The sequence below is a fragment of the Mobula hypostoma genome, chromosome 29, assembly GCF_963921235.1.
Source record: "Mobula hypostoma chromosome 29, sMobHyp1.1, whole genome shotgun sequence".
NCBI classification, from domain to species: domain Eukaryota; kingdom Metazoa; phylum Chordata; class Chondrichthyes; order Myliobatiformes; family Myliobatidae; genus Mobula; species Mobula hypostoma.
The window spans coordinates 14261435-14285707 of record NC_086125.1 but is presented as its reverse complement, the minus strand read 5'-3'; the positions used below and the strand labels follow the sequence as shown (position 1 = coordinate 14285707).

Here is a 24273-nt window from a genome sequence, read left to right as displayed (position 1 = left end):
ACTACAAATTAGAATATAAATAGGAGTCTACTAATGGAGCAGACCTTATCAATTACCCCAGTGCCATACTCTTATTTTGGAGACACAGACTGCAGATGTTGGAATATGGAGTAACAGTCAATCTGCTGGAGGAACTCAGTGGATCGAGCAGCATCTGTAGGCGGGAAAGGATCTGTCAACAATTCAGACTGAAACCCTGCATCAGGTCCTGCTGCTCAACCTGCTGGATTCCTCCAGCAGATTGCTTCTTGTTCTTTTTTTTAATTACCCTCCAGGGTAGACTAAGCCACCCAATCAGGCAAAGAAACAACTACAACTGGTCCAGACAATGGCACCAAACCATCTTGAGGGTTTCAACTCAATTCAAACCACCACAGCAAAATAGAGTAAATATTTCAGAGCTACAATGGTCAGAGTAGTGCATCATACCAATCTGAAATGAGTTCACATTAATCACTCAGCTACAGATGTACAACAAAGCTCTGACCCACAAGAGGGAAGTCAACTTCCTTACAGTAATTGAAAAGAGACAAAAATCAACAAAAATACTAGATTTTAAGTTCACACACCATAGAACTGAGCCATGTCCATTGCTAAAACAGCCATTTTCCCACCCATTAAACGGATTCAAAATGTGCATTCAACAGGGTAACCAACTGTCTTGGTTGGAAAACAGCTCTGGCTCCAGGAAGTTTATCTTGTTGATACTGAAATGTCTCCTTGGTAAAACTGGAAGAAACAGCGCAGAATCACTTGAAGCAAAAAGCTTAAAGAGGATGTCTGTGGATCTTGAAGATCAATCATCCCAGCATCTGGATATCACTGCTGGGAGTTCCTCACTTGTGCCAAATACAAACCCCGCTGCTTCATCGAACACCTTCCTTCCATCTTATCCGTCAGAATTGGAATGTTCACTGATAATTGCACAGTATTCATTTCATTCATAACTCCTTGGGATGTGAAGGAAGACTCGTACAACATTCAAGCAAAGCCATATGCAGGGAAGTAACATTCATGCCACAAAGGTGCCTGGACATTGACCAATCATAGAGGCAGTTTAACCACCTACCCTTGACATTCAGCGGTATTATCTTTTCAACGTCTCTCAACATCAATATTGTGGTATATCAATGGCTGGAATTTTAATGGATCAGTCAGACAAGTCCATATGCTACCAGTTCGAAAATCGAAACCAAGACCAGATGTCAGTTGTGGCAGGGTTTACATGCAATAGACCAAAATCAGGCAGCACTGCTGATAACAACCCAACCCTTCCTGATGAGCTGAACACATTCAAAGCACATTTTGAACAGAAAGGCATTGGAATATCACCATCCACCCAACAGACTCCGATGCATCTGAACCCACAGTCACCACTGTGGACACAAGATCAGTTTACAAGAGAGTGAACCTGAAGAAAGCATCTGACCTGCATGGTGTCCTCAGTCACATCCTCAGATCCTGTGCAGATCAGTGGGCCGGTGTATTTGCAGACAGCTTTAACCACCCCCTCCTTCAAAGACGTTCACACTCGCCTTAAGAAAACCACTATCATTCTAATACTTAAGAAAAACAAGGTAACGAGCCTAAATGACTACTGCCCAGTAGCTTTGACATCCACCATCATGAAGTGCTTCGATAGGCTGGTCATAGCATACATTACCTCCAGCCTCCCGCGGCAATTTGCCTGCTACCAAAACAGGCCTATAGCAGTTGCCATCTCTCTAGGCCTACACTCATTTCTGGAGCATCTAGACAAAAAAGACCTCCACATTACACTATTATTTACTGACTGCGGCTCCACCTTCGATACTGTGATAACAAGTAAATTCATTTCAAACTCCTAGACCTGGGTCTCAACGTCTCCCTTCGCAAGTGGATTCTTGACATCCTGACCAACAGGCCACAATCAGTAAGGACAGGCAGCAACACATCCAGCACCATCCTCCCCACGGTCGCGCTCAAGGCTGAGTATTCAGCCTCCTACTCCACCCTGTGCACTCACAAATGCACGGCCAGAATCTGCTCCAATAGCGGAGCTGTCAGCGTGACACTAATACAACTCAGGGTGTTCTGAAGTTCGGAGTTCAATTCCCATGCTGTTCTGCAAGGAGTCTCTTTATGCCGTCCCCATGGAACGCATGGCTTTTCCCTGGGTGCTCCAGTTTCTTCCCACAGTCCAAAAATGTACCGGGTAGGTTAACTGATAATTGTAAGTTGTCCCGTGACAAGGATTACTCAGGTTTGTGGGGTGTTGAGGTGGCGTGACTCGAAGGGCCCACTCCATGCTGTTTCGCTAAATAAACAAACAAACAAATCCATCTCCACGTTTCCAGGTGACGCAACTGTAGTGACCATATGTCAAATAAAGATAAGTCCAGAGTAGAAGGAGATAGATAACCCTGTGACACGGTGCACTTAATGTCAGCAAAATAAAAGAGCTGGCCACTACCTTCAGGAAGCAGAGCCTTGTTGATGTAAAGAGGAGCAGTGCTGCGGTTGAGAAGGTTAAGTTCCTGAAGCGAACAACACTAGTAACCTGATGTGTTCGAATCATTATTATGCCATGGCCAAGAAAGCTCATCAGAGCCTCTACCTCCTCAGGACACAAAGGAAATTAGGCACGTCCCATAGGGAGCATCCTCTCCGGGTGAATCATAGTTTGGTATGGCAACTGCTCTGTCCATGACCACAAGAAATTGCTGAACTGTGGACACAGCTCAGCACATCACAGAAACCAACCTCCCTGTCATGGACTCTATCTACACTTCTCACTCCATAGTAAAGAAGCCAGCATTATCAAGTACCCTACCGACCCCAGACACTTTCATCTCCCTTCACCCATCAGGCAGAAAATACAACAACCTAAAAGCACATACCAGCAGGTTCTAAACCACTGTTATGTCTTCTGATCGGTTCTCTTGTACGACAAAATGGACCCTTGACCTCACTATTTACCTGATTATGATGTTACAGCCAATTGTCTTACCTGGACTGTACTTTCTCTGTAACTTTAACACCTTGTTTGCACTTTGTTAATGTTTTTCCTTGTACTATCTCAATGCACTGTTGTAATTAATTCATCTGTATGAACTGTGTGCAATACAAGCTTTTCACTGTATTCTCGGTACATGATAACAATAAACCAAACACTAATATGCTGGGTTGAAACCTTGTATTAGAATCCTGATGTAGGTTTCAACCCGTAAACTGACAATTTCTTTCTCCCTTACAGATGCTGATTAACCCGCTGAGTTCCTCCAGCAGATGCTTTGTTGCTCAAATTCGAGCATCTGCAATTTCTCGTATCATCAAGTTCTATGTCCCCTAGCCAGGGGTCTTATTTACCAGGCAAGTCTATACCGAAGGGCAGATTGAACACAATCAGAAAGTAAGCAAAATACAGGTCACTTTTACCTTAAAGATGTTGCGCAACGGCATGGTGCCATGGGAGAAGCGGTGAACAAATAACGTCTCTAGCAGCCTCTTAATGTAGTGGAAGGAGTGGCAAATACAGGCGAGGCTGTGGGAAGGAGAGCAAGAGAAGGGTGACCCTCACTGAATGCCCACCACATAGCACTAGAAATTGGCAGAGCATTACTTAACATGGCTAATACCCTGCTGGGTTTCTAATGAAAACAACAGGCAAAATATATATATTTCACTAAAGTTTCGGGCCAGCTGGTGGCGCAATGGCATCAGCGCCAGACTCCGGAGCGAAGGCTCCCGAGTTCGAATCCAAGTCGGGCCACCCCCCGAGCACGCTTTCCATCCGTGCCAGGTTGAGTGTCGAGCTAGCCACTCGGCCTCGTGAGAAAAAAAGGGTTGAGTCAGGAATGTTCATATTGTAACCCGGTTAATCCGAAAGGAGACCAATCCTGACACCACGTGCCAGACAAGAATGGCTGACCGTCTGGTGTGACACGTTAAAAAAAAAACTAATGTCTCAGAATCCAACGATATTGTTGTTGATGCCACCTTCTAGATTAAAAATTACAGGTCATACCCAGGCAAAAATTGACTTCCAATTTTACAGATGGTCTTAAAATGATTTTATTTACAGAAATCTCTTGATAACTATGCCATCCTAATTTTGTAACTAAGGGCATCAATACCACATAAGACTAAAAAGAAAAATTATTAGAAGTGGAAAGTGTAAACTATTTCTGCCATTCATAGAAATTAACTTATGTATATCAGACTTTAAATTTAATAACATTATGAGGCTTGCTTGTATATGCGAATGTATGACCTGTTCACCAAATCTACTTATTCAGTCAGATGGCGAATTGGTGGGAGAGCCAGGAGTTCTCCCATTACAAAAAAGCAAGAACATACATCGGGTAAAGTAGATCATTGATGCTAAAGGACACAGAAAACAGGAGAGTAGTTAAATGCTTTAGCTAACCCTGAGAATAATGCCCATCTACTGCCTATCCCCATTCATTTTTATGGCGTCTCTATGGCCTTTGGATTACTTAAATCTAGAGAAATGGTAACACAAGTTAACAAATTTTAACTTACTGTACAACCGAATGCGGACTTGAGGTGAAAGCATGTTTAGGACCATAAATAAACGGCAGCCGGAAATAGAACAGCAGGTAAATTAACAAAGGCCCAGCATACTCCGTCAGGAACACCTAGACAGACATAACAAAGAACATCAAATCCATTTCTGTCATTTGATGGGTTTCCAGAACAATGTGCTTATTTAGTTTTACATTTTCTTTATGGATAAAATGTTTTAATTCATTGAGCCTCTTTAAAGAATAGAGGTGGGAGGGGAAGTGGGTAGAGGAAGAGAGAGGGGGAGGGGAGGGTTACAGTAAATTAACATAGTCATGAGTTAAAGAAAACCTCTTGATTCATAAGATGAAACCAACTCAAATCTATAGTCAACATTTACAGTAGTTTGTTCTCCTTCCCCTCATCCCCACCTTCTTACTCCGGCTTCTGCCTCCTACACTCCTGAAACATCGACTGTTTATTCCCCTTAGAGTTCGCCGGGCTTTCTAAGCTCCCCCAGCTTGTACGTGTTGCTCCAGATTTTCAGCATCTATAGAACCTTCTGGGTTTAAAAGCAACAGCCAATACATCAAATATCTGGCACAAGAAAAATGTTCACTCAAGAAAGGCGACCACTCGTTCCATTTAGTCTGCACAAACTCACAGAGCAATCCCATTTTCCCTGTAACTCATATTTCTCACACTCCCAGCAACTGCTCCAGATTCTATTACTCTCACACCCTTGAGGAACTTTTCAGTGGCCAACTAACCTACTGACTCATACACTTTTTGGGATATGGAAGAAAACAGAAGTCCCAGAGAAACATAGAAAACCTACAGCACAATACAGGCCCTTTGGCCCACAAAGCTGTGCCGAACATGTCCTTATCTGAGAAGTTACCTAGGGTTACCCGTAGCCCTCTATTTTTCTGAGCTCCATATACCCGTCCAGGAGTCTCTTAAAAGACCCTATCGTATCCGCCTCCATCACCGTGGCCGGCAGCCCATCCATGCACTCACCACTCTCTGTGTAAAAAAACTTACCCCTGATATCTCCTCTGTACCTACTTCAAAGCACCTTAAAACTGTGCCCTCTTGTGCCAGCCATTTCAGCCCTGGGAAAAAGCCTCTGACTATCCACACAATCAATGCCTCTCATCATCTTATACACCTTAAAAGCCAAGGCATCACAGGGAGAATGAGCAAATTCCACACAGACAGCACTAGATTGAACCTGGATCACTGTTACTATGAGGTAGTAACTGTGATAGCTGCACCTCTGTGCCATCCTAACAGTAATGTCCTTCAGATCAGATGATCCCATATCTCTATACAAAGCAGGGCAAGACCTTCAATGTTTTGGGGGAATATTCTTGACTCAACCATCACATATCTCTGGGTAATGTACAAAACTGATAAGTAACTTATTGTACACAATAACTATGAGGGATTATGGTAAAGTGTCATGTGGTGTCAACAATAGCACAGTAGTCTCTCGGGGGGAAAAAAAACTGGTTCATTCTCTTAAAAATGATAAATTCTACAGATGCTGGAAATCCAAAGCAACACACACAAAATGCAGGAGGAACTCAGCAGGTCAGGCAGCATCTATGGAAATAAATAAACAGTGGACATTTCAGGCAGAGCCTCTTTTAGAGCAAGGCTGGAACTCCAATCATGGACTGAGGGAGTATAGCAGTGTTGGAAGTGCCAGCATTTGGGTGAGTTGTTAAAGAAAATATACAATCTGCCTTTTCTGTTGCTGCATTAATTGCTTGGTTCACACCCAGCAATATTTGTGAGTTAAGCATTGACTTTATTAAGAACTTACCGTGACCCACCCGATCTGAGCACCAAGGTCTCTGAAGTAAAAAGTGGCTGTGGTACCAACGGGAAGACTCTGCAAGATTTCTTCGTCCCTCAGTGACTTCCCTTCTGCAATATCAAGTCGGAGAGCTATCTTAAACTACTTCTTCTCAGTTACCAATATAACAATAGCAAATCTCAGGCCAGAGGCTATTGATCAGCCTTCTCCATCTCTTTATAAACAGGAGGCTTCAAACCTTCGCCCCCATTCTCCGACTAATCCATATGACTATTATTAAGACTTGAAAAAACATGGCATTTAAAGCAAATCATTTTTAAAAGGAAATCTCAATCTAATAGATTAATAAAATAAGTTAAAGTTTAGAATTACAGCAGACACTTCAATACTTTGTTAAACACTGTGCAACATTGAAAAATGGGTTCCTTGCCCTGATTTCCCATAACTTGTACTTTGGTTAAATTCCCTTCTGGGGGTTGTAGGAGGAAACCTTGCTGGAGTTCTGAAAGAGTTGCTCTCTTACCTTGTAACTATTTCTCAACAGGAACTCTAGTAGACTACAAGCTACCCATCCTCTCAGCTGGAGACAACACCACAAAAGGAATGTACAAGGACAGTACGTTTGCAAACAGGGAACACAGTATTTAAAACAAATGGGTTAATCTCGCTTTATGAGAGCAATAATTACCTGCTGCATACAGTGACACAATTCCTGGCAATGTTTGAATAATTACTCCATCAATCATGCATGAAGAAGACTTTTACACATAGAATTTGCATGATCTATCTATCCCACACTCAGTCGACTTTACCAGATATATGATTTTGGTTTAAGCAACAGATTATGTTGTGGTTTGTCTCGAGTTCAGGGCTGTCCAGTCACCACTTCAATAGATGACACAGTGACACTAATATTAATTCAGGAAGCAGGTGCTTTACAGAGGTCAAAGGCCAAACCCTCCCGACCATATACAGAAACATGGTGCAAAATATGACATATGTGCACACACACAACTGATTCCAGCTACCGTTCTGATGGACCCACAGCCAAGATCTCATGAATACTACTTCCCAACTGTTAGAGTTTCACTAAATACACACTGCTCCCATTTCCTGACAAGCCTCGATCCAATTTTATCCTCTATATCCCTACTTCGATTTAGATTTAGTAGATTCAATGAGTAATTAAAGTGAAAACATAATTCTGCTCCATAATTTAGTGAATCTGTGCACCAATCATTCCCCTGAGGTCAAACACAGTATCACAATACCTGTAGGTCACTACAAGGTGATAGGTACACATTCACACTTACTGATTCACCAGAATGATTTTGCTTAGGTCACTAAAAGGCTTACACACAGCGAGGCTCGAGAGGTGTAGATGGCAATGGCGGTGTAATAACACCCTTGATTTCAAAGTATTGGGGAGGGCACTAAGCAGCACACTGTGTTCACGAGGTGAGGTGTCAGTTTATAACTTACTCGGCTCCAATCTGAGGGATTGCCTGGCAGGATACCACTGGGCATCTGAAAGAGAAGGAAAATCCATATCATTAGCACAGACTATGAGTTTGCATCTTACTGGTAAAAAGGGGCAACTTAAAATACTGTAAAATCCTTCATAAAGCAGTCCCATTAATCATCACTACTGTTGGCTTAAATGTGATTACTATTTCACTCTAACATCAGTCCCAAAACTGTAGGTTAAGAATTATAAGCATTCTTTTATTTTGGGCAGAAACATGACAAATGTCTGGAATACGCTGGGCATTTTGTAGATTTGTTGTCAAAGCAAGAAGTATTATTCAGATTCTGAAAAATTTGATAAATTTGAATCTTTTAGTTACAACTATCAAGCTACATACCTTACAATAATACCGGCTTTGACTGTTAAGTTGTGATGAATTCAGATAACTCACAGAGCCAATTAATCTTAGCTACTGAGTTTGGGGATTGCTAAAATGTACAAATCTGCCATCTATAAAGAGACCAGCCAAATTTTCCACTCTTGATTACTATTCAACAGTAATGCCAGAAGGTAAGATTCCCCCCACCCCCAGTAAGCCTGAAGTTCTGAGGGACTGGGAACAAGAGGAAAAATATCTCCAGCAACATCCAACAGCAAAAGATAAATGATCACCATTTTGTTAACAGTCATTGATTAAGAGAGATCCCATTAGAGAACAGTAGAATATTGCTCCAATATTTTATAGGTGTTGAATATTTTAGTCATAGTCATACTTTATTGATCCCAGGGGGAAATTGGTTTTCATTACAGTTGCACCATAAATAATAAATAGTCATAGAACCATAAATAGTTAAATAGTAATATGTAAATTATACCAGTAAACTATGAAATAAGTCCAGGACCAGCCTATTGGCTCAGGGTGTCTGACCCTCCAAGGGAGGAGTTGTAAAGTTTGATGGCCACAGGCAGGAATGACTTCCTATGACGCTCTGTGCTGCATCTCGGTGGAATGAGTCTCTGGCTGAATGTACTCCTGTGCCCACCCAGTACATTATGTAGTGGATGGGAGACATTGACCAAGATGGCATGCAACTTAGACAGCATCCTCTTTTCAGACACCACCGTGAGAGAGTCCAGTTCCATCCCCACATCACTGGCCTTACGAATAAGTTTGTTGATTCTGTTGGTGTCTGCTACTCTCAGCCTGCTGGCCCCAGCACACAACAGCAAACATGATAGCACTGGCCACCACATCCTCAGCATCGTCCGGCAGATGTTAAAGGACCTCAGTCTCCTCAGGAAATAGAGACGGCTCTGACCCTTCTTGTAGCCGGCCTCAGTGTTCTTTGACCAGTCCAGTTTATTGTCAATTCGTATCCCCAGGTATTTGTAATCCTCCACCATGTCCACACTGACCCCCTGGATGGAAACAGGGGTCACCGGTACCTTATCTCTCCTCAGGTCTACCACCAGCTCCTTAGGCTTTTTCACATTAATCTGCAGATAATTCTGCTCACACCATGTGACAAAGTTTCCTACCATAGCCCTGTACTCAGCCTCATCTCCCTTGATGATGCATCCAACTATGGCAGAGTCATCAGAAAACTTCTGAAGATGACAAGACTCTGTGCAGTAGTTGAAGTCTGAGGTGTAAATGGTGAAGAGAAAGGGAGACAAGACAGTCCCCTGTGGAGCCCCAGTGCTGCTGATCACTCTGTCGGACACACAGTGTTGCAAGCACACGTACTGTGGTCTGCCAGTCAGGTAATCAAGAATCCATGACACCAGGGGAGCATCCACCTGCATCGCTGTCAGCTTCTCCCCCAGCAGAGCAGGGCGGATGGTGTTGAACGCACTGGAGAAGTCAAAAAACATGACCCTCACAGTGCTCGCTGGCTTGTCCAGGTGGGCGTAGACACGGTTCAGCAGGTAGACGATGGCATCCTCAACTCCTAGTCGGGGCTGGAAGGCGAACTGAAGGGGATCTAAGTGTGGCCTGACCATAGGCCGGAGCAGCTCCAGAACAAGTCTCTCCAGGGTCTTCATGATGTGGGAGGTCAATGCCACCGGTCTGTAGTCATTGAGGCCGCTGGAGCGCGGCATCTTCGGCACAGGGACGAGGCAGGACGTTTTCCACAGTACAGGAACCCTCCGGAGCCTCAGGCTCAGGTTGAATACATGGCAAAGTACTCCACATAGCTGAGGGGCACAGGCTTTGAGCACCCTGGTACTGACACCATCCGGTCCTGCAGCCTTGCTTGGGTTGAGACGTTTCAGCTGTCCTCTCACCTGTTCAGCCGTGAAGCCCACCGTGGTGGTTTTGTGTGGGGGAGGGGTATAGTCATGAGAGCAGGGTGGGGGACTGTGAGGAGGGGTAGGAGGGGAGAGTGGAACGTGTGTTGATTGGGGGCCAACAACAAATGGCTCATGTGGGGGGTGGGCAGGGGTCACAATGTCAAATCTGTTAAAGAACAGGTTAAGTTCATTGGCCCTGTCCACACTGCCCTCAGCTCCTCTGTTGCTAGCTTGCCGGAACCCAGTGATGGTCCTCATCCCCCTCCAGACCTCTCTCATGTTGTTCTGCTGGAGTTTCCACTCAAGCTTCCTCCTATACCTGTCTTTAGCCTCCCTGATCCTGGCTTTCAGGTCCCTCTGTATTGCCCTGTATTACCTATCCTCGTTAGAGAATCGTTTCATTAGTCACATAGTCTGGAGCAGGACTTTTACTCCATCAGGTCTATTTGTACTAATCCCACTTCAATTTTCCAAATTTCCCTTCCATCCTCCCCAGAGACATAGATAGAGTAGATGTGGAGAGGATGTTTCCAATTGTGGGAGTGTCTCAGACCAGAGGCCACACACTCAGAGGGACATCCCTTTAGAAAAGACATAAGGAAGAATTTCTTTAGCCAGGGGGTGGTGAATCTGTGGAATTCATTGCCACAGGCAAATGTGAAGGCCAAGGCATTGGGTATAATTAAAGCAGAGGTTCATGCGTTCTAGATTAGTCAGGGCATCAAAGATTACAGGGAGAAGGCCAGAGAATGGGAAAATAAATGAGCCACGATTGAATGGTGGAGCAGGCTCAATGGGCAAATGGCCTAATTCTTCAATGTTCATGATCTTAAATCAGTATCTCAACATGAAGCTGGAGTTCACGTTGAGCTCACATTCAAAAAGACAGTACCCGGATTCCTACACATATCAGTTAACTTCTGTCACTTTACTAGTAGGCTTTACTCAGCCTTTGACATGGCTGATCCCTGTGTGGCCACTGTCAGCTTACTGACTGACCAGTAACAACAACATCACAAGTTAATATATTAATAAAAATTGCAGCTGTTTCCTTCGGGAATGCAAAATCAGAAACTTAAAGGTCTGATTCCTGCTCGGAGGCGACGAGCTGATCTCAGCTGTGGGTGCGCTGTGCTGTTGCTGCTCTCGGGCTCTCACTGAGCGGCTCAGAAGCAATACAAGATCCCTGCTCCCAAAACTTTTGTTTCCCCTGTGATCACTAAGGATGAGTACCTCTACAGCTTAACTTGGCTTGACAATGAATTATGCCAGAAAACAATCACGAATGAATCTGGTGACACAAACTGAGACGGAAGAGCTCGACTTCATTTAACGTCAAGTTATCATTCAGTTAAATGGAAAGGGGACAAAAAAAAATATCAACCCGACTGCAGCTACTGCACTGTATCAGACCTATATTGCCATCTGAAACCACTGACTAGAGTTAAGCACTCAAGTTTGAAACCCAGCAGAAAATGCAAGCTTGGACAGCACTACAGGCAAGAGAGTGTGTAACAGGTGGTTAAAAAGTGTAAGAGGATAAAAGGAACTTGCTGAACATCAGCTTCCTGTCAGGTTATCTAAAACAAAAACAGCACCAGGAGCGAACACTTTGCCGACTATCAACTAGCAGTCCAGCTGCATACTTACGGTTCTTATGGAACATAACCTTGATCTCTCCAATCGTGGCATTAGGCTCCACCTGTTTAAACATTTAATAGTTAGCGTAAATGGCACATTCAGCATCCAAATTCAGATTTGGAGTCTGGGCTAGAGAAACCAGAATAAATTACATCCAGTAACATGAAACTGCAGAAATGAAATCCAATTAGAGTATTTAGCTAAGGGATGCAGCACTGTTGAACCTTCGCCTTGCGGCAGAGGTGAAAAGGACAGCAATCTCATTGTATTTTAAACTTCTCTGGTCACGGGATTCAGGATTTAAATGCAGCATCAATGAATACTCTCACCACTCCATCCACCCTGAAGTCCTTCATTGGAGGGTTATACCAGCGCAAAACGAGGATCACACCAGGGATCCTTTCTTCTTGTGAGACAAAGTGAGTGAGTTTCCCAAATGATCACTGAGGATAGAGTTTTGGGTTGGGGGGGGGGTTGTAGCATTATGAACTCAATATCAATGCCAAATGAATCAAAAATATCCCTCAAGAGTCCTTGCTCTTCATATAAGCCTGAATCATGTATTAAGGCTATTTTAGAGGCTGGCACTGGTGCAGAAGCATAGTTGTAAGAAGAGAGGTGAAAAACAATCTGTGGTCTTGCCAGTGTTCCTCCAAGGCTCTAAACAAGCACTCAGCATCCAGCGCCAACAAATGCTAGGCACATGAAATCAGACCAGCAATTTTGGAAAAGGATTATGCAACAGGGCAGGTACTATGAAACAACCAGATTTCCTTCTATACAAGAGTGACAATATCGTAAAAATATGCTTTGAAACATTAGATGCTACAAAATGCACTCTGAAATCTAGATTTGTACTTTCCAGAAACTACACAAACCATTTGTCTTTATTCAATACGTGTATGCAAGGGATAGAGTGCATTAGATTTAGAGCACAAGACAAAATAAGGGGACGCAAGGATCGGAGTAGGATTGAACCAAGCAGACTTCTCCAATAGCACTGCCGGTTTTGAGAAGTGAGCTGATTCCTTTGCAGCCTCTGCCTCTCAGGAACAGAAAATACAATCCATTGTTGATAACATAAAGAGCAACCAATGCAAAGTAGGCTGGTGTTACCTGGCCTGGAATAATCCATTGAGCTACCAATTCAATAACATTAGTTATATTGGAAAGAGAGGAATTTCAAGTTCGTAAGTGTCAATATCTCTGAAGATCTCGTATCCTGGACACAACATATCAATGCAGCTTCAAAGAACACAACTACGGCTATATTTCATTTGAAGTATTGTCACCAAAGACACTTGCAAATTCCTACATGGAGAACATTCAACCTGGCTGCAAATCACCGTCAGGGTTGGGTGGGGTGGGATGGCTACTGCATAGGATCCAAATAAGCTGCAGAGAGCTGGAAACTTGGTCAGCTCGATCACGGGCACTAGCCACTGCAGGATCCAGGACATCTTTTTGAGGCATCACTTTAAGGACCCACAACACCCAGGTCATGCCTTGTTCTCATTGCTGCCATCAGCCTGAAGGCACACACTCAATGACGCAGGAACAGTTTCTTCCCCTCTACCGTCTGATTTCTGAACAGACATTGAACTTATGAACACTAGCTCTCTACTTTTTAAAGAATTTTAATTTTTGCACTACTTATTTAAATATATACTGTATATATACACATACATATACACACACACACTCTTACTGTAATTCTTTTTCTCTATTATTATGTACTGTACTGCTGCCGCAAAGACAACAATTTTCACAACATACACCAGTGATATTAAACTTGATTCTGATATGCCACACAAGATGGACACAATACCCTTTGCGGGTGGGGTAGAAAAGACTCAATAATACCAGCGGGTGTTGCAGAAGTACCAGAGCAAATCTGACTGTGATTAAGTCATCTAGATTTGGAAGCAGCACGTGACACAGGAACTGGTATCACTGTCTCCGACACAACACTGACCTCTGACGTTATCTATGTCCTGTCTGATCATTCGTCCTGTGACTTCTTGAGCTTCTTCCAGGTGCTCCAGTTTCATCTCACATCCCAAAGATAAGTTGGTTGATTAACTGGCACTAGTAAATTGCCCTATGGTGATAAGTGGCAAAAGAACTAAAGGACAGTTAGTGGGTGACAGAACAACTGCAGAGAATTAAGGAGCAGGGAAATGGGATGAATAGGATCATTCTGCTGTGAGTGGGTGTGGACCCAGCAGATAAAACGGTCTCCTGCGTCATTTTAAGTGCACATCTTTTGTGCCTTGGGTTGTTCCTACAAGCAGGCACGTAATTAAAATGCTGGAGGGAATGATTTAATCAATAAATTTGATATCTCTCAGCCTGCACTTCACATAGTTGAGGGGGGATTTCATTGAAACCTAATGGATACCACAAGGCCTGGATAGAGTAGCTGTGGAGTGGATGTTTCCATTAGTAGGAGAGTCTGGATCTGAAGGTACAGACTCAGATCAAAGGGGCGTCTCTTTAAAACTGAGGTGAGAACGAATTTCTTCAGCCAGAGGATGTTGCATCTGTGGAATTCAATTCCAAAGAGAGTTGTGCAGGCTAAGTTATTGGGTGCATTTAAGGCAAAGATTTATAGGTTCTTGATTAGTAAGGGAATAAGTATTAAGGAGAGAAGGTGGTGGAATGACCTAATTTTTCTTCTATATTTTATGGTTTAATTATGATCAGCATTGGACTTGCACACTAACTAGCTTCTAACCTAGCGAGGTGGACCCAGGCCTGGAACGCTCAGTGCCTGTAAATGACTGCCACCAGCAACATAACAAGCCTATCCATGCCTGGTCTGGCAGTAGTATCCGCCTTCCTGGGTGTCCAAAGAGCAGTTGTCAGCAACTTCTATCGGGATGGATCCTTGACAGCCACACATTGAACACTTACCAATAATATCATCGGAATGCAAGCCCCCAACCCCACCATCAATTCACCCATATGGCAGGAAATAGACCAGATAGCACCACAGACAGCTGACACCTCACAAAAATATACTATAAAGTAATGACAGGCTTTCCCACATAATCCCCGCAGACCTTCCACGTGGGAAGAATTTCATGGAATTGAAAGTTAATACAAATGGGCTACGGGCACCTTTGCAGATACCAACCCCTGGCCAGCATTTGCTGGTTATATGGTTGTAAAGTTTCTAATGATGTTCATCACCACCTCTCTAAGCAAACCTTGCAGTGCAGTAGACTGGAACTGCAGTAAGTCACAACAGTGGGAAGGGTGGGATGATTGTTGTGGGATGAGAAAACCGTGAAAGTGTATAGAAGCCACGGACAAATCTAGATTCTCTCAGGCACCCTTAACCACAGAAAGGCTAATCAGCTTGAATCGGCTCTTTGGGAAAGTTATAATGAATCCAATATCCGCCCTTACCCCACAACCCTGTAAATATTTTCCACGAGTGCTTATCCAATACCTCCTTGATCTGCTTCCTCCACATTTACCAACACAGCTCAGAAATCTGCTTCAGCTCTGCCAGTCAATTTACTGCTGTGCCCTATGTATACCGTCCCTTCTGCCAGAGCAAATGTAGCTTTATTTCTTCCATCAGATCTCCTGTTCAACTCTGCTCTTAAAGAAATCTGCTCTTATTTCTCCATCTCCTTTCCAACTACTTCTGCAGCCACTCTTTGAAACTTCATTGCATTAGCAAACCAGAGAAAAATCTTGACTGTAAGCACAATTTGAGGTGATTAATTAAAGGAGGAATTTGTAGGGTGCAGATTCTCCATTGAAAGCACTGCATCAATGGTAAACATCAGCTTTCACATGGAATAGCTAGATTTCCCCAACCAGATGCGGATATGCATATATTTTTGGAGTTAAACAAAAGACATACGATTGTGCTTACCTTGTCCAGAAAACTGAGCTTCTGCTTAGTCCTGGCATCCAAGATCTCCACCTCAAAAAAAACAGAAGCTTTTTTAGATTTCCTCTGTGATTTTATCATGCGATTAGGGAGGATTAACCCATTAGTCATCATCATATTTGGCTCTGGCAATATGGTGCTCGTGTCCATTGTCTTTGTCGTCTGTTCCACTCTAAAAGTTTATCTGCCCTTTCCTCTTTTTTAAAAGGCTACAAGAGAAGTCAAGTCACTGCTTCTGCTCGTGGCACAGAGAGCTGAGATAAAACCCAGTTATCTGTTACTTCTTTTCAGGGCAGCTGTAAAAAGGAGACCGCCTAGAGAAGCAGCAACCCGATAGCCCTGGAATCTGAGCTGAGACTCTAACTAAATATAATCTAATTGAAAAGCAAACCCCAGGAGAACATCTGGGACATGGAAGGCTTGGCAAACTAGAGGAATCCATGCATACGTGTTTCTTTAAACTAATAAACTTCCTGTAATAGAAAACCTCAGAAACCATAGAAAACCTACAGCACAATACAGGTCCTTTAGCCCACGATGCTATGCCAAACAGGTACTTACTTTAGAAATTACCTAGGGTTACCGCTAGCCCTCTTATTTTTTAAGCTCCATGTACCTATCCAGGAGTCTCTTAAAAGACCCTATCATATCTGCCTCCAACACCATTGCTGGCAGCCCATTCCACGCCCTCACTACCCTCTGCGTAACAAATTTGCCCCGACATCTCCTCTGTACCTACTTCCAAGCACATTGTCAGGGCACCTGGGAGACCAGATAAGGGGAGGGGGACAACAATGAGGGGGTCAGACATTGGTTTTGGCCACGAGTTAGGACCAGCAATACCTACCACCCACCCATGTCATAGAATATGAGGGGGAGGGTGGGGGGGGGATTCTGATTGAAAATACAGTTCTCATCAGGCACTGCAGTTCTCGAAGGGTGCCAGTACTTCTAGAATAGACACAGAATTTCAAACACGCATAGACATAAGTTGAATGTCTAAAATGGTGTAACTCCCTTAGGCTGCACTACTTGCATAGAACACACAACACTGACCCAGACCATTCGACTCCACACTGATCTCTGCCAGTTGCCTCCTTCTACATTCAAACTGTACTTTAGACCACTTGTTTCACTTGCACCCAAGAAGAGCGATGGAAATAGATAGACCCAGGCAACAATTTTGAATGTGGCAAAGCCCTTCTAAAAAAAAAACCCCACCTGATAAAAGCCTTGCTGATAAACATTTGTCTACATCGAGAGAGCTTTCGCACAGAATGATCAACAAGAGGTTGCAGAGTCACAATCAGAACCACACTCTATGCGAGACTCCTGCATCACTGAGAACAGCCTGTACCACCAGGCAGGATAGACTCACAGAGATTGCAGAAGGGAGGATCAGAGGCAGGAGAACAGTCTTAAGAGTGCACGACATTGACTCTAGAACACATAAAGTCTCATAGCATCAAGTCAAACATGGGAAAGAAACCAACTGATTACTACCATTGCCCCCTTCAGTTAATGAACTTAAGCCCAAAGTTGAATATTATGAAGTGGAATGCACCCTGGGTGCAGAACTTCAATGGCCACTGTCAAGATTGTGGAAGGACAAAGCTGCATGAATGGAGCGCACAAAGCTTAAGATCTGGCAGTTCAAAACTAGGTGGTGCTGTGGACAACTAACATCAGTGGAAATGCCCACGACCACAATACATAACCTTGTGGCTCTGCATTCCCCTCACTCCACCATTACTACTAAACCAATGGATCAATCCTGGGTTCAATGAGAAACGCTGGGGGAAAGCCAACAGCAGCACTAGGTTTGTGCAAAATTGAAGCAGCAGTGCAGAACACAAATGCTCAAAATAACATGCAATAGACAGAGCTACATAATCTTTCAACCAATGAATCAGTCCTGCCATGGCCAGTTGTGAATGGTGGAGGACAATTAAACAGTTAACAGGAGGCGACGACTTCAAGAACAAGCCTATCCTCCAGCTCTGAAGGCTAGCAGTGGCCACGTTCAAACAGAAGTGCTGAGTGGAAGGGTCCATCTCGGCTTCCTCCTGAGGTCACCAGACACAGAATTCAGTCTTCAAACAATTCAATTTATTTCATTTAATAAAAGAAATGGCTGCAACCAGTGGATACAGCAAACGTGATGGGAGTAGGCAACATGACAGCCGTATGATTAGGAACTGCACACCAGCCCCACCTCGAACAAACCTATTCCATTTCACTTCCCAACGATGTAGGACCTTACCCAGGTATGTCCAACTAATAAGACAGAACATATCCAATCTAGCCAATTGTTACCCAAAGAGTATCCTACTAGTTGATTCACAGTCTCACTTGGAAACACCAATGCCCAGGGGCAGAAAAGGCTACTAGAAGTGGTGGATACAGCCCAGTCCATTACAGGCAAACCTCTCCCCACCATAAAGTACCGCTGAAAGAAAGCAACATCCATCATCAAAGACCCTTATCATCCAGGACATATCCTCTTCTCTCTACTACCATTGGGTAGGAGGTTCAGAAGCCTGAAGTCTTAAACCACCAGATACAAGAACAGGTATTACCCTACAACTGTCAGGTTCTTGAACCAACGTGGATAACTTCGTTCATCACTACTCTGAACTAATCCTACGACCTACAGAAGGATTTCAATGACTCTTTACAGATCCTGTTCTTGGTACTTTTTTTTGATTTGCACAGATTGTCTTCTGTTTGCACATTGGTTGTTTGTCAGTCTTTATCTGTTTATGTACAGATCTTCATAAAATCCTATTATAGTTCTTTTTTGCTGTAAATATCTGCAAGAAAATAAATCTCAAGGGTGTACAGTGGATTCCAGTTAATTGGGATACATATTGGGGAAATGTAAAAGGAGTAGATGGAATATAATGTAGGAAAGTGCATGGACATGCACTTTGGCACAAAGAATAAAGGCGTAGACTATTTTGTAAATAGGGAAAATATTTTTTAAAAATCAGAGATGCTGAGGGACTTGTGAGTTCTCGTACAGGATTCCCTAAAGATTCACTTGCAGATTGAGTTGGTAGTAAGGAAGGCAAGTGCAATGTTCGCATTCATTTCAAGAGGACTAAAATATAAAAGAAAGAATGTAATGCTGAGAGTTTATATGGTATTGGTCATTCCACACTTGGAGAGTTCTGAGCCCCTTATCTCAGAAATGTGCTGGCTTTGGAGAGAGTCCATAGAAGGTTCATGAGAATGAATCCAGGAATGAAAATGTTAGCATATGAGGAGCGTTTGATGGCTCTGGGTCTGCACTCACTAGAGATTAGAAAAAGTGGAGGGGGAAATCTCATTGAAACCTATCAAACATTGAAAGGTCTGGATCGAGTGGATGTGAAGAGTATGTTTCTTATAGTGGTGCCTAGGACCAGAGGGCATACCCACAGAACTGAAAGGCATTCATTTAAAACAGAGTTGAGTAAAATATTTTTTAGCTAGAGGGCGGTTATTCTAGATTCACCAAGCTCTTTGCCACAGACAGATGTGCAAGCTAAGTCATTGGGTATATTTAATTCAGGGGTTGATAGGTCCTTCATTAATGGTGTTGAGAGGGATAATAAATCAGCTATGATGGAATGGTGGAGCAGACTTGACGGGCCAAATGGCCTAATTCTGCTCCTAGGTCTGATGTTCTTAAAAGAACAAGGCAGCATACACTAGATGAATTCCTCCATGCATAACTATTAGGAACCTATATAGTTTTACAGTACTGTAGTAGTATTGGTAGTGTTCTAATTTAATCTGCATTTCATTTAAGTATTTGTTACTCTGTTAAATGGTACCTTGTCTTTTTTTTAAAAAAAATATACCTTAACTACTTCCATAAACTTTGGCTAATTGGGATAGTCTTCTTAATTGAGCCAAAATGTACTGGTCCTGATGTGTCCCAATTAACCAGAATTCACTGTATATAGTAACATACATGTACATTGATAATAAATTTATATTGGATTTTGAACACTGTCAGAACATCTCTGCAGGTGAAAGAGGCTCACCACCAGCCTCTCATGGACAATTAAGGTTGAACAATACAAATGGGTTTTGCCAGTGACAACCTGGTCCTAAAAAAACGAATAAAGTAAATAATTGCAAAAAAAACCCAAAATGCTGGAGAAACTCAGCAAGCCAGGCAGCATCTATGGAAATAAATACAGTTGACGTTTCGGACCGAGACCCTTAATCAGGACTGGAGAAAAGAAGATGAGGAGTCAGAGTTAGAGGGGTGGGGGGAGGAGGGGAGGAAGGGAGGAAGAAGCACAAGGTGATAGACGAAACTAGGACAGGAGGAAAGGATGAAGTACAGAACTGGGAAGTTGATTGGTAAAAGAAATACAGGGCTTGGGGGGGGGGGGGGTGACGATTGATAGGAGAGAACAGAAGGCCATGGAAGAAAGAAAAGGGGAAGGAGCACCAGATAGGCACGTAAATAGATAAGGTGAGAGAGGGCAATGGGAAAAGGGAGTGGTGAAGGAGGCCAGGTGAGAAAGATTACCAGAAGTTCAAGAAATCGACATTCATGCCACTAGATTGGAGGCTACTAAGATGGAATATAATTTGTTGCTCCTCCAACCTGAGTGTGGCCTCATCGCGACAGTAGAGGAAGCCACATATCGACATGTCAGAAAGGGAATGGGAAGCTGAATTAAAATGGGTAGCCACTGGGAGATCCCACTTTTTCTGGCAGACAGAGCAAAGGTGCTCGATGTAGTCTCCTAATCTACGCCAGGTTTCACCAATATGCAGAAGGCCACACTGGGAGCACAAGATACAGTAGAATAGATGATCCCAACAGACTTACAGGTGAAGTGTCGCCTCACCTTTGAGGCCCTGAATGGTAGTGAGGGAGGAGGAGTAGGGGCAGGTGTAGCACTTGATTTGCTTACAAGGATAAGTGCCAGGAGGGAGATAAATTGGAGGGATGAATGGACGAGGGAAATAATTCCTGGATTGGTCTAGGTTAGCTGAGGGGAACCAAGATTAATTATAGAGGGTAATCTCCTGCTTCTCCTCCCCATCACCATTATTGGGCTCGCCTTCCCTGGGAATTTTTAATCTCCCAGATGTTGAAAGTATTTAGTCACATTGCTTCTTCCATTAACGTCTACCAGGCAGGCAGCTGATGTTTCCATGGGATCATCCATGATATCTCCTGTTGTTGATTAATCAGTGGACAATCAGCCTAGAATCAAATGCCAAATGGCAAACAAATAATTCCTTAGCCCATGATCACTAAAGGATGATCAGGGGTTCTCATAACTGACCTATAGAGACACACTTGAACAAAATCATATTAAAAGCTTGGGTATTGCAATAACCAAGCTGCTAAAACGATAGCTCTTTTTCTCAGTAGAAGTGGCTGGAAATTCCATCAAAATTCCTTCAAGCAACTGCACAAGACTTCAGCTCCCAATTCTCCACTTGCACAGGATCATTATCTGTCATGAATCTCAGTCCCCCCCACCCCACCTCTACAGATAGTTACCAACCACCAACATGAGACAGGCTCACTGAAAAGGACAGTTAGCGAGAAATTATCTGACAACTTTATCCTCGCTGCAGAAGCTTCCATAACACTTCACTGCTATAAACTGGTCCATGGGATGGGCTAGGGGAATAGGCCAGAGCTGTCTGTAGGCAATCAGTAACCCATTAAACTCAGACCACCCATTACTAATTGTGCAGCCAATTACTAACTTCTTGCTCGCTGACTCAGCCAGTATGAATTACTTGTTGCTGGAGGATGCAGAGGGCTATTCTTGGCATTGCTGCCTTATTGGTGGATAAATCCTGCCATCAGGGCCCAAGATCTGCATCAGCAATTTGAGGCTTTTACACATTAGGAAAAAAAACGTGCCATAAGACTGTGAAATTCCAAGTGAAACTAAGAGAATCCTGTTTCCATTGGTTGAAGGGTCAATAACACAGATTTCAAAACAAAGAACAAGAGGAGAAACTCTTTAGGCAGAGTCAGATTTGGAACACACTGTCTGATCAGGCGGTGGTGGAGATTTAACAGTGATCTTCAAACTGAATAGGTAGTAAAAAAAAAGTCGGAGCAGTAATCCGTGGCTCTTTGAAAGTGCTGACATGCACTCAGTGAGCCAATTAGTCTCCTTTTAAGGTTGGTTATTCTATGGGAGACTGGCTTGTGGAAAAAGGTCTTTTTACCAATACAGGCAAACACCTCATGTCCCAAAATGGCCGGTGATGAGCTTCTAATGCGGTTAGGGTTCTGTAGAGCCTTGGTGACAGGCAATGTGAAAGCAAACTGGGTGTGCGTTAATGTGCAAATACGATCACTTATTTGCAGCTGTTAAGACCGAGCACTGAGCTAGGCTCGTGGTGGTTATATTAATAGAACCTACAGGCAGGAACAAATGTAGCGGGGAGTGCAGATAGGGAACCACGATCATCACACAGCCGTCCTTCATGGAGAGACAGCAGCACTGGACTTTACCTGGAAACCTGGCTCCATAATCAGCGCACTAACAGTAAGCTACCCACTGTTTTAATTTGCGTCCTAGAAAAGCTCATACACTATTAGCTGTTACAGTGGCCTAGCAATCAGTCTAAGTCAGGAGAGGTGTGATATGTTTGTTAAAGTCTTGATACGTCAAAGAAAGTAGCAGAGATTCAGCCCCAAGATTTTTCAACAACTTGGATTGGGTTTGAGACAATGAGTACGGAGATATTTTAGACAAGAAGTTGCAAACTGTATTGCTGCAGTCCAGGCACATAAAAAACTCCAGCTCAAAATTAGTGATTTGTTTGGCTGCTTTATTGGGGCTGGAGAAGAGGTGAAGGGGAAGATGGGAAGGAGAAGGAAGAATGACTTCAGCATTCTAAAGTTATAAATGGTTATCTGTACTAACCTCCTCAGACAGAGTCTAAGCAGCAGGGCTCTAGGCCAAGGTGCACCATTAGCCTTCCCACAACTTTGCAGATAATGATGCTCAGATTTATAGAAAGGTGGAAAGGGTCATTTCTCACAATACTGAAACTGGAGTCTGTGAGGTTCTGCACAGCAACTCAAGACCCTGTGCAGATAGAACACATATGCAGTATCATAGTGCCTGACAGTATGTAGATAGGATAAAGTAATGATTGCTTGGAACCTAAACCCAGCAAATCCACATTGCAGGAAAACATCAGACAGCTATACCTGAAAGCCTTCACACTGTGAAATTCTGGTATTGGTATACTCTTGTCACATGTAACAAGATAGGGTGAAAAACTTAGCTGGAAATCTTAATACTCAAAAATTATTGATAGAACTCAGTAAATCAGGCTGCATTTAAGGAGAGGAATAAACAGTTGAGTCTTTAGGGCCATGACCCTTCATTAGGACTGTGAAAGTCTTGTGTTTTGTACGCTATCCAGATAGTGCATGCCATACACAGTTACACTGAAGTAAAAGAAAGAAAACAATGCAGATTACAGTTTGCAGTTAAAAAAGAAAGCTCTGTGCAAATAGACAGATAAAGTTCCAGGGGCATGACAAGGTGGATTAGGAGATGAAGAATTCATCCTTTAGCTTATGAGAGGTATGTCCAAAGTATAATAACAGTGGCACAGAAAAGAGAATGTCCGGGGGGGGGGGTAGTCTTCATTATGTTGACTACTTTTCCGAGGCTGCAGGATATATAAATGGAGTCCACAGAAAGGAGATTAGTTTGTGTGATGGACTGTTTCAATTGTGGCAGTTACTCAAGTTCTAGGACTTCCTTCCTTCATGAATAGAACAATCAAGTAGCCAATGGTCTTTTACAATTAAAAGTAAAAATATGTAAACAGTGAAAAAACTAAGAAGAATCATGACATTTAGCTACAGTTTGAAAAGTCCTCACTGTTCATGTCATATATGGATTTTAGGTTGCCTGACTGAACGACAGTCTTTCCTGTGATTAGTTAACAACCCCATTACGGTCATCAGTACAATGGAAAGCAGAGTACACAAATTAAGATGTCTATTGGTAAGCAAGGTGTTGAGCACTGAAACGCTGAGCGGAAAGTCTGAAGTAATATAATCACTTTTATAGTTCTGAAACATTAGCCTTGTATCCTCTCCTCATGACTGCTGCCTCCAATATTATCCTGTACACTATCATGATCTTGCATTTTATGTATGACATTACACTAAGTACAGTACTCGAAATGTAACGCTAGGTGTTGCACTCGATGCATTTTTGGGAGAGAAACTTTCTTTGCGTATCTTCCAGTTTCCAGAATATGAGCGAGTTCTTTGCTTTTTTGAATGTTTCTTTATTTTAGTTTTAGGTAGTCCTAGACTGTTACGAATCAGTGATTTATTTTTAGTAAGCAACTCATGTCTTTTAAGAAGATATAAAACGAATTCTCGGCTATATGAAATTTCTTCTTTGGGGGATCTTCCACTCCGAAAAATCTGTTATTGGATAAAATAATCTCGGAATCACAACAATGAAGTTTAACCCGTTTAGAACTCAAGCAGCAGTCAGTTTTGTGTTTCTGTCTTGCTCTGGGACAATACTGACGACGTGATGTTCACACACTATAAAGCTCTGAACTAAGTGTGGCTTGTTACCATGTGTAAAATGGACCTTTGTTAGT

At 43.0% G+C, this 24273-nt stretch overlaps 2 protein-coding genes across 7 annotated transcripts in view; one reads left to right on the top strand and one right to left on the bottom strand.

The window, feature by feature from the left end:
• The window catches only part of LOC134339402 (very-long-chain enoyl-CoA reductase), an 86193-nt gene that overhangs the window by 37488 nt on the left and 24432 nt on the right, over positions 1-24273 (bottom strand). Inside the window, exons 2-7 of the mRNA XM_063035865.1 lie at positions 15628-15678; positions 11745-11796; positions 7814-7858; positions 6338-6441; positions 4525-4640; positions 3418-3523 (exon numbers count right to left, since the gene is read on the bottom strand). Coding sequence (XP_062891935.1) covers positions 3418-3523; positions 4525-4640; positions 6338-6441; positions 7814-7858; positions 11745-11796; positions 15628-15678 — 474 coding nt within the window. The remainder of the gene's footprint in view (positions 1-3417; positions 3524-4524; positions 4641-6337; positions 6442-7813; positions 7859-11744; positions 11797-15627; positions 15679-24273) is intronic.
• The window catches only part of nxnl1 (nucleoredoxin like 1), a 106680-nt gene continuing 104228 nt past the window's right edge, over positions 21822-24273 (top strand). For 2 of the 6 annotated variants that reach the window (XR_010016393.1, XR_010016394.1), the window contains exon 1: positions 21837-22175. The gene's annotated coding sequence lies outside the window, so the exon portion shown is untranslated. Of the gene's footprint in view, positions 22176-24273 lie in introns of all 6 variants that reach the window. The other 4 variants (XR_010016391.1, XR_010016390.1, XR_010016392.1 and 1 more) reach the window with 4 other exon arrangements.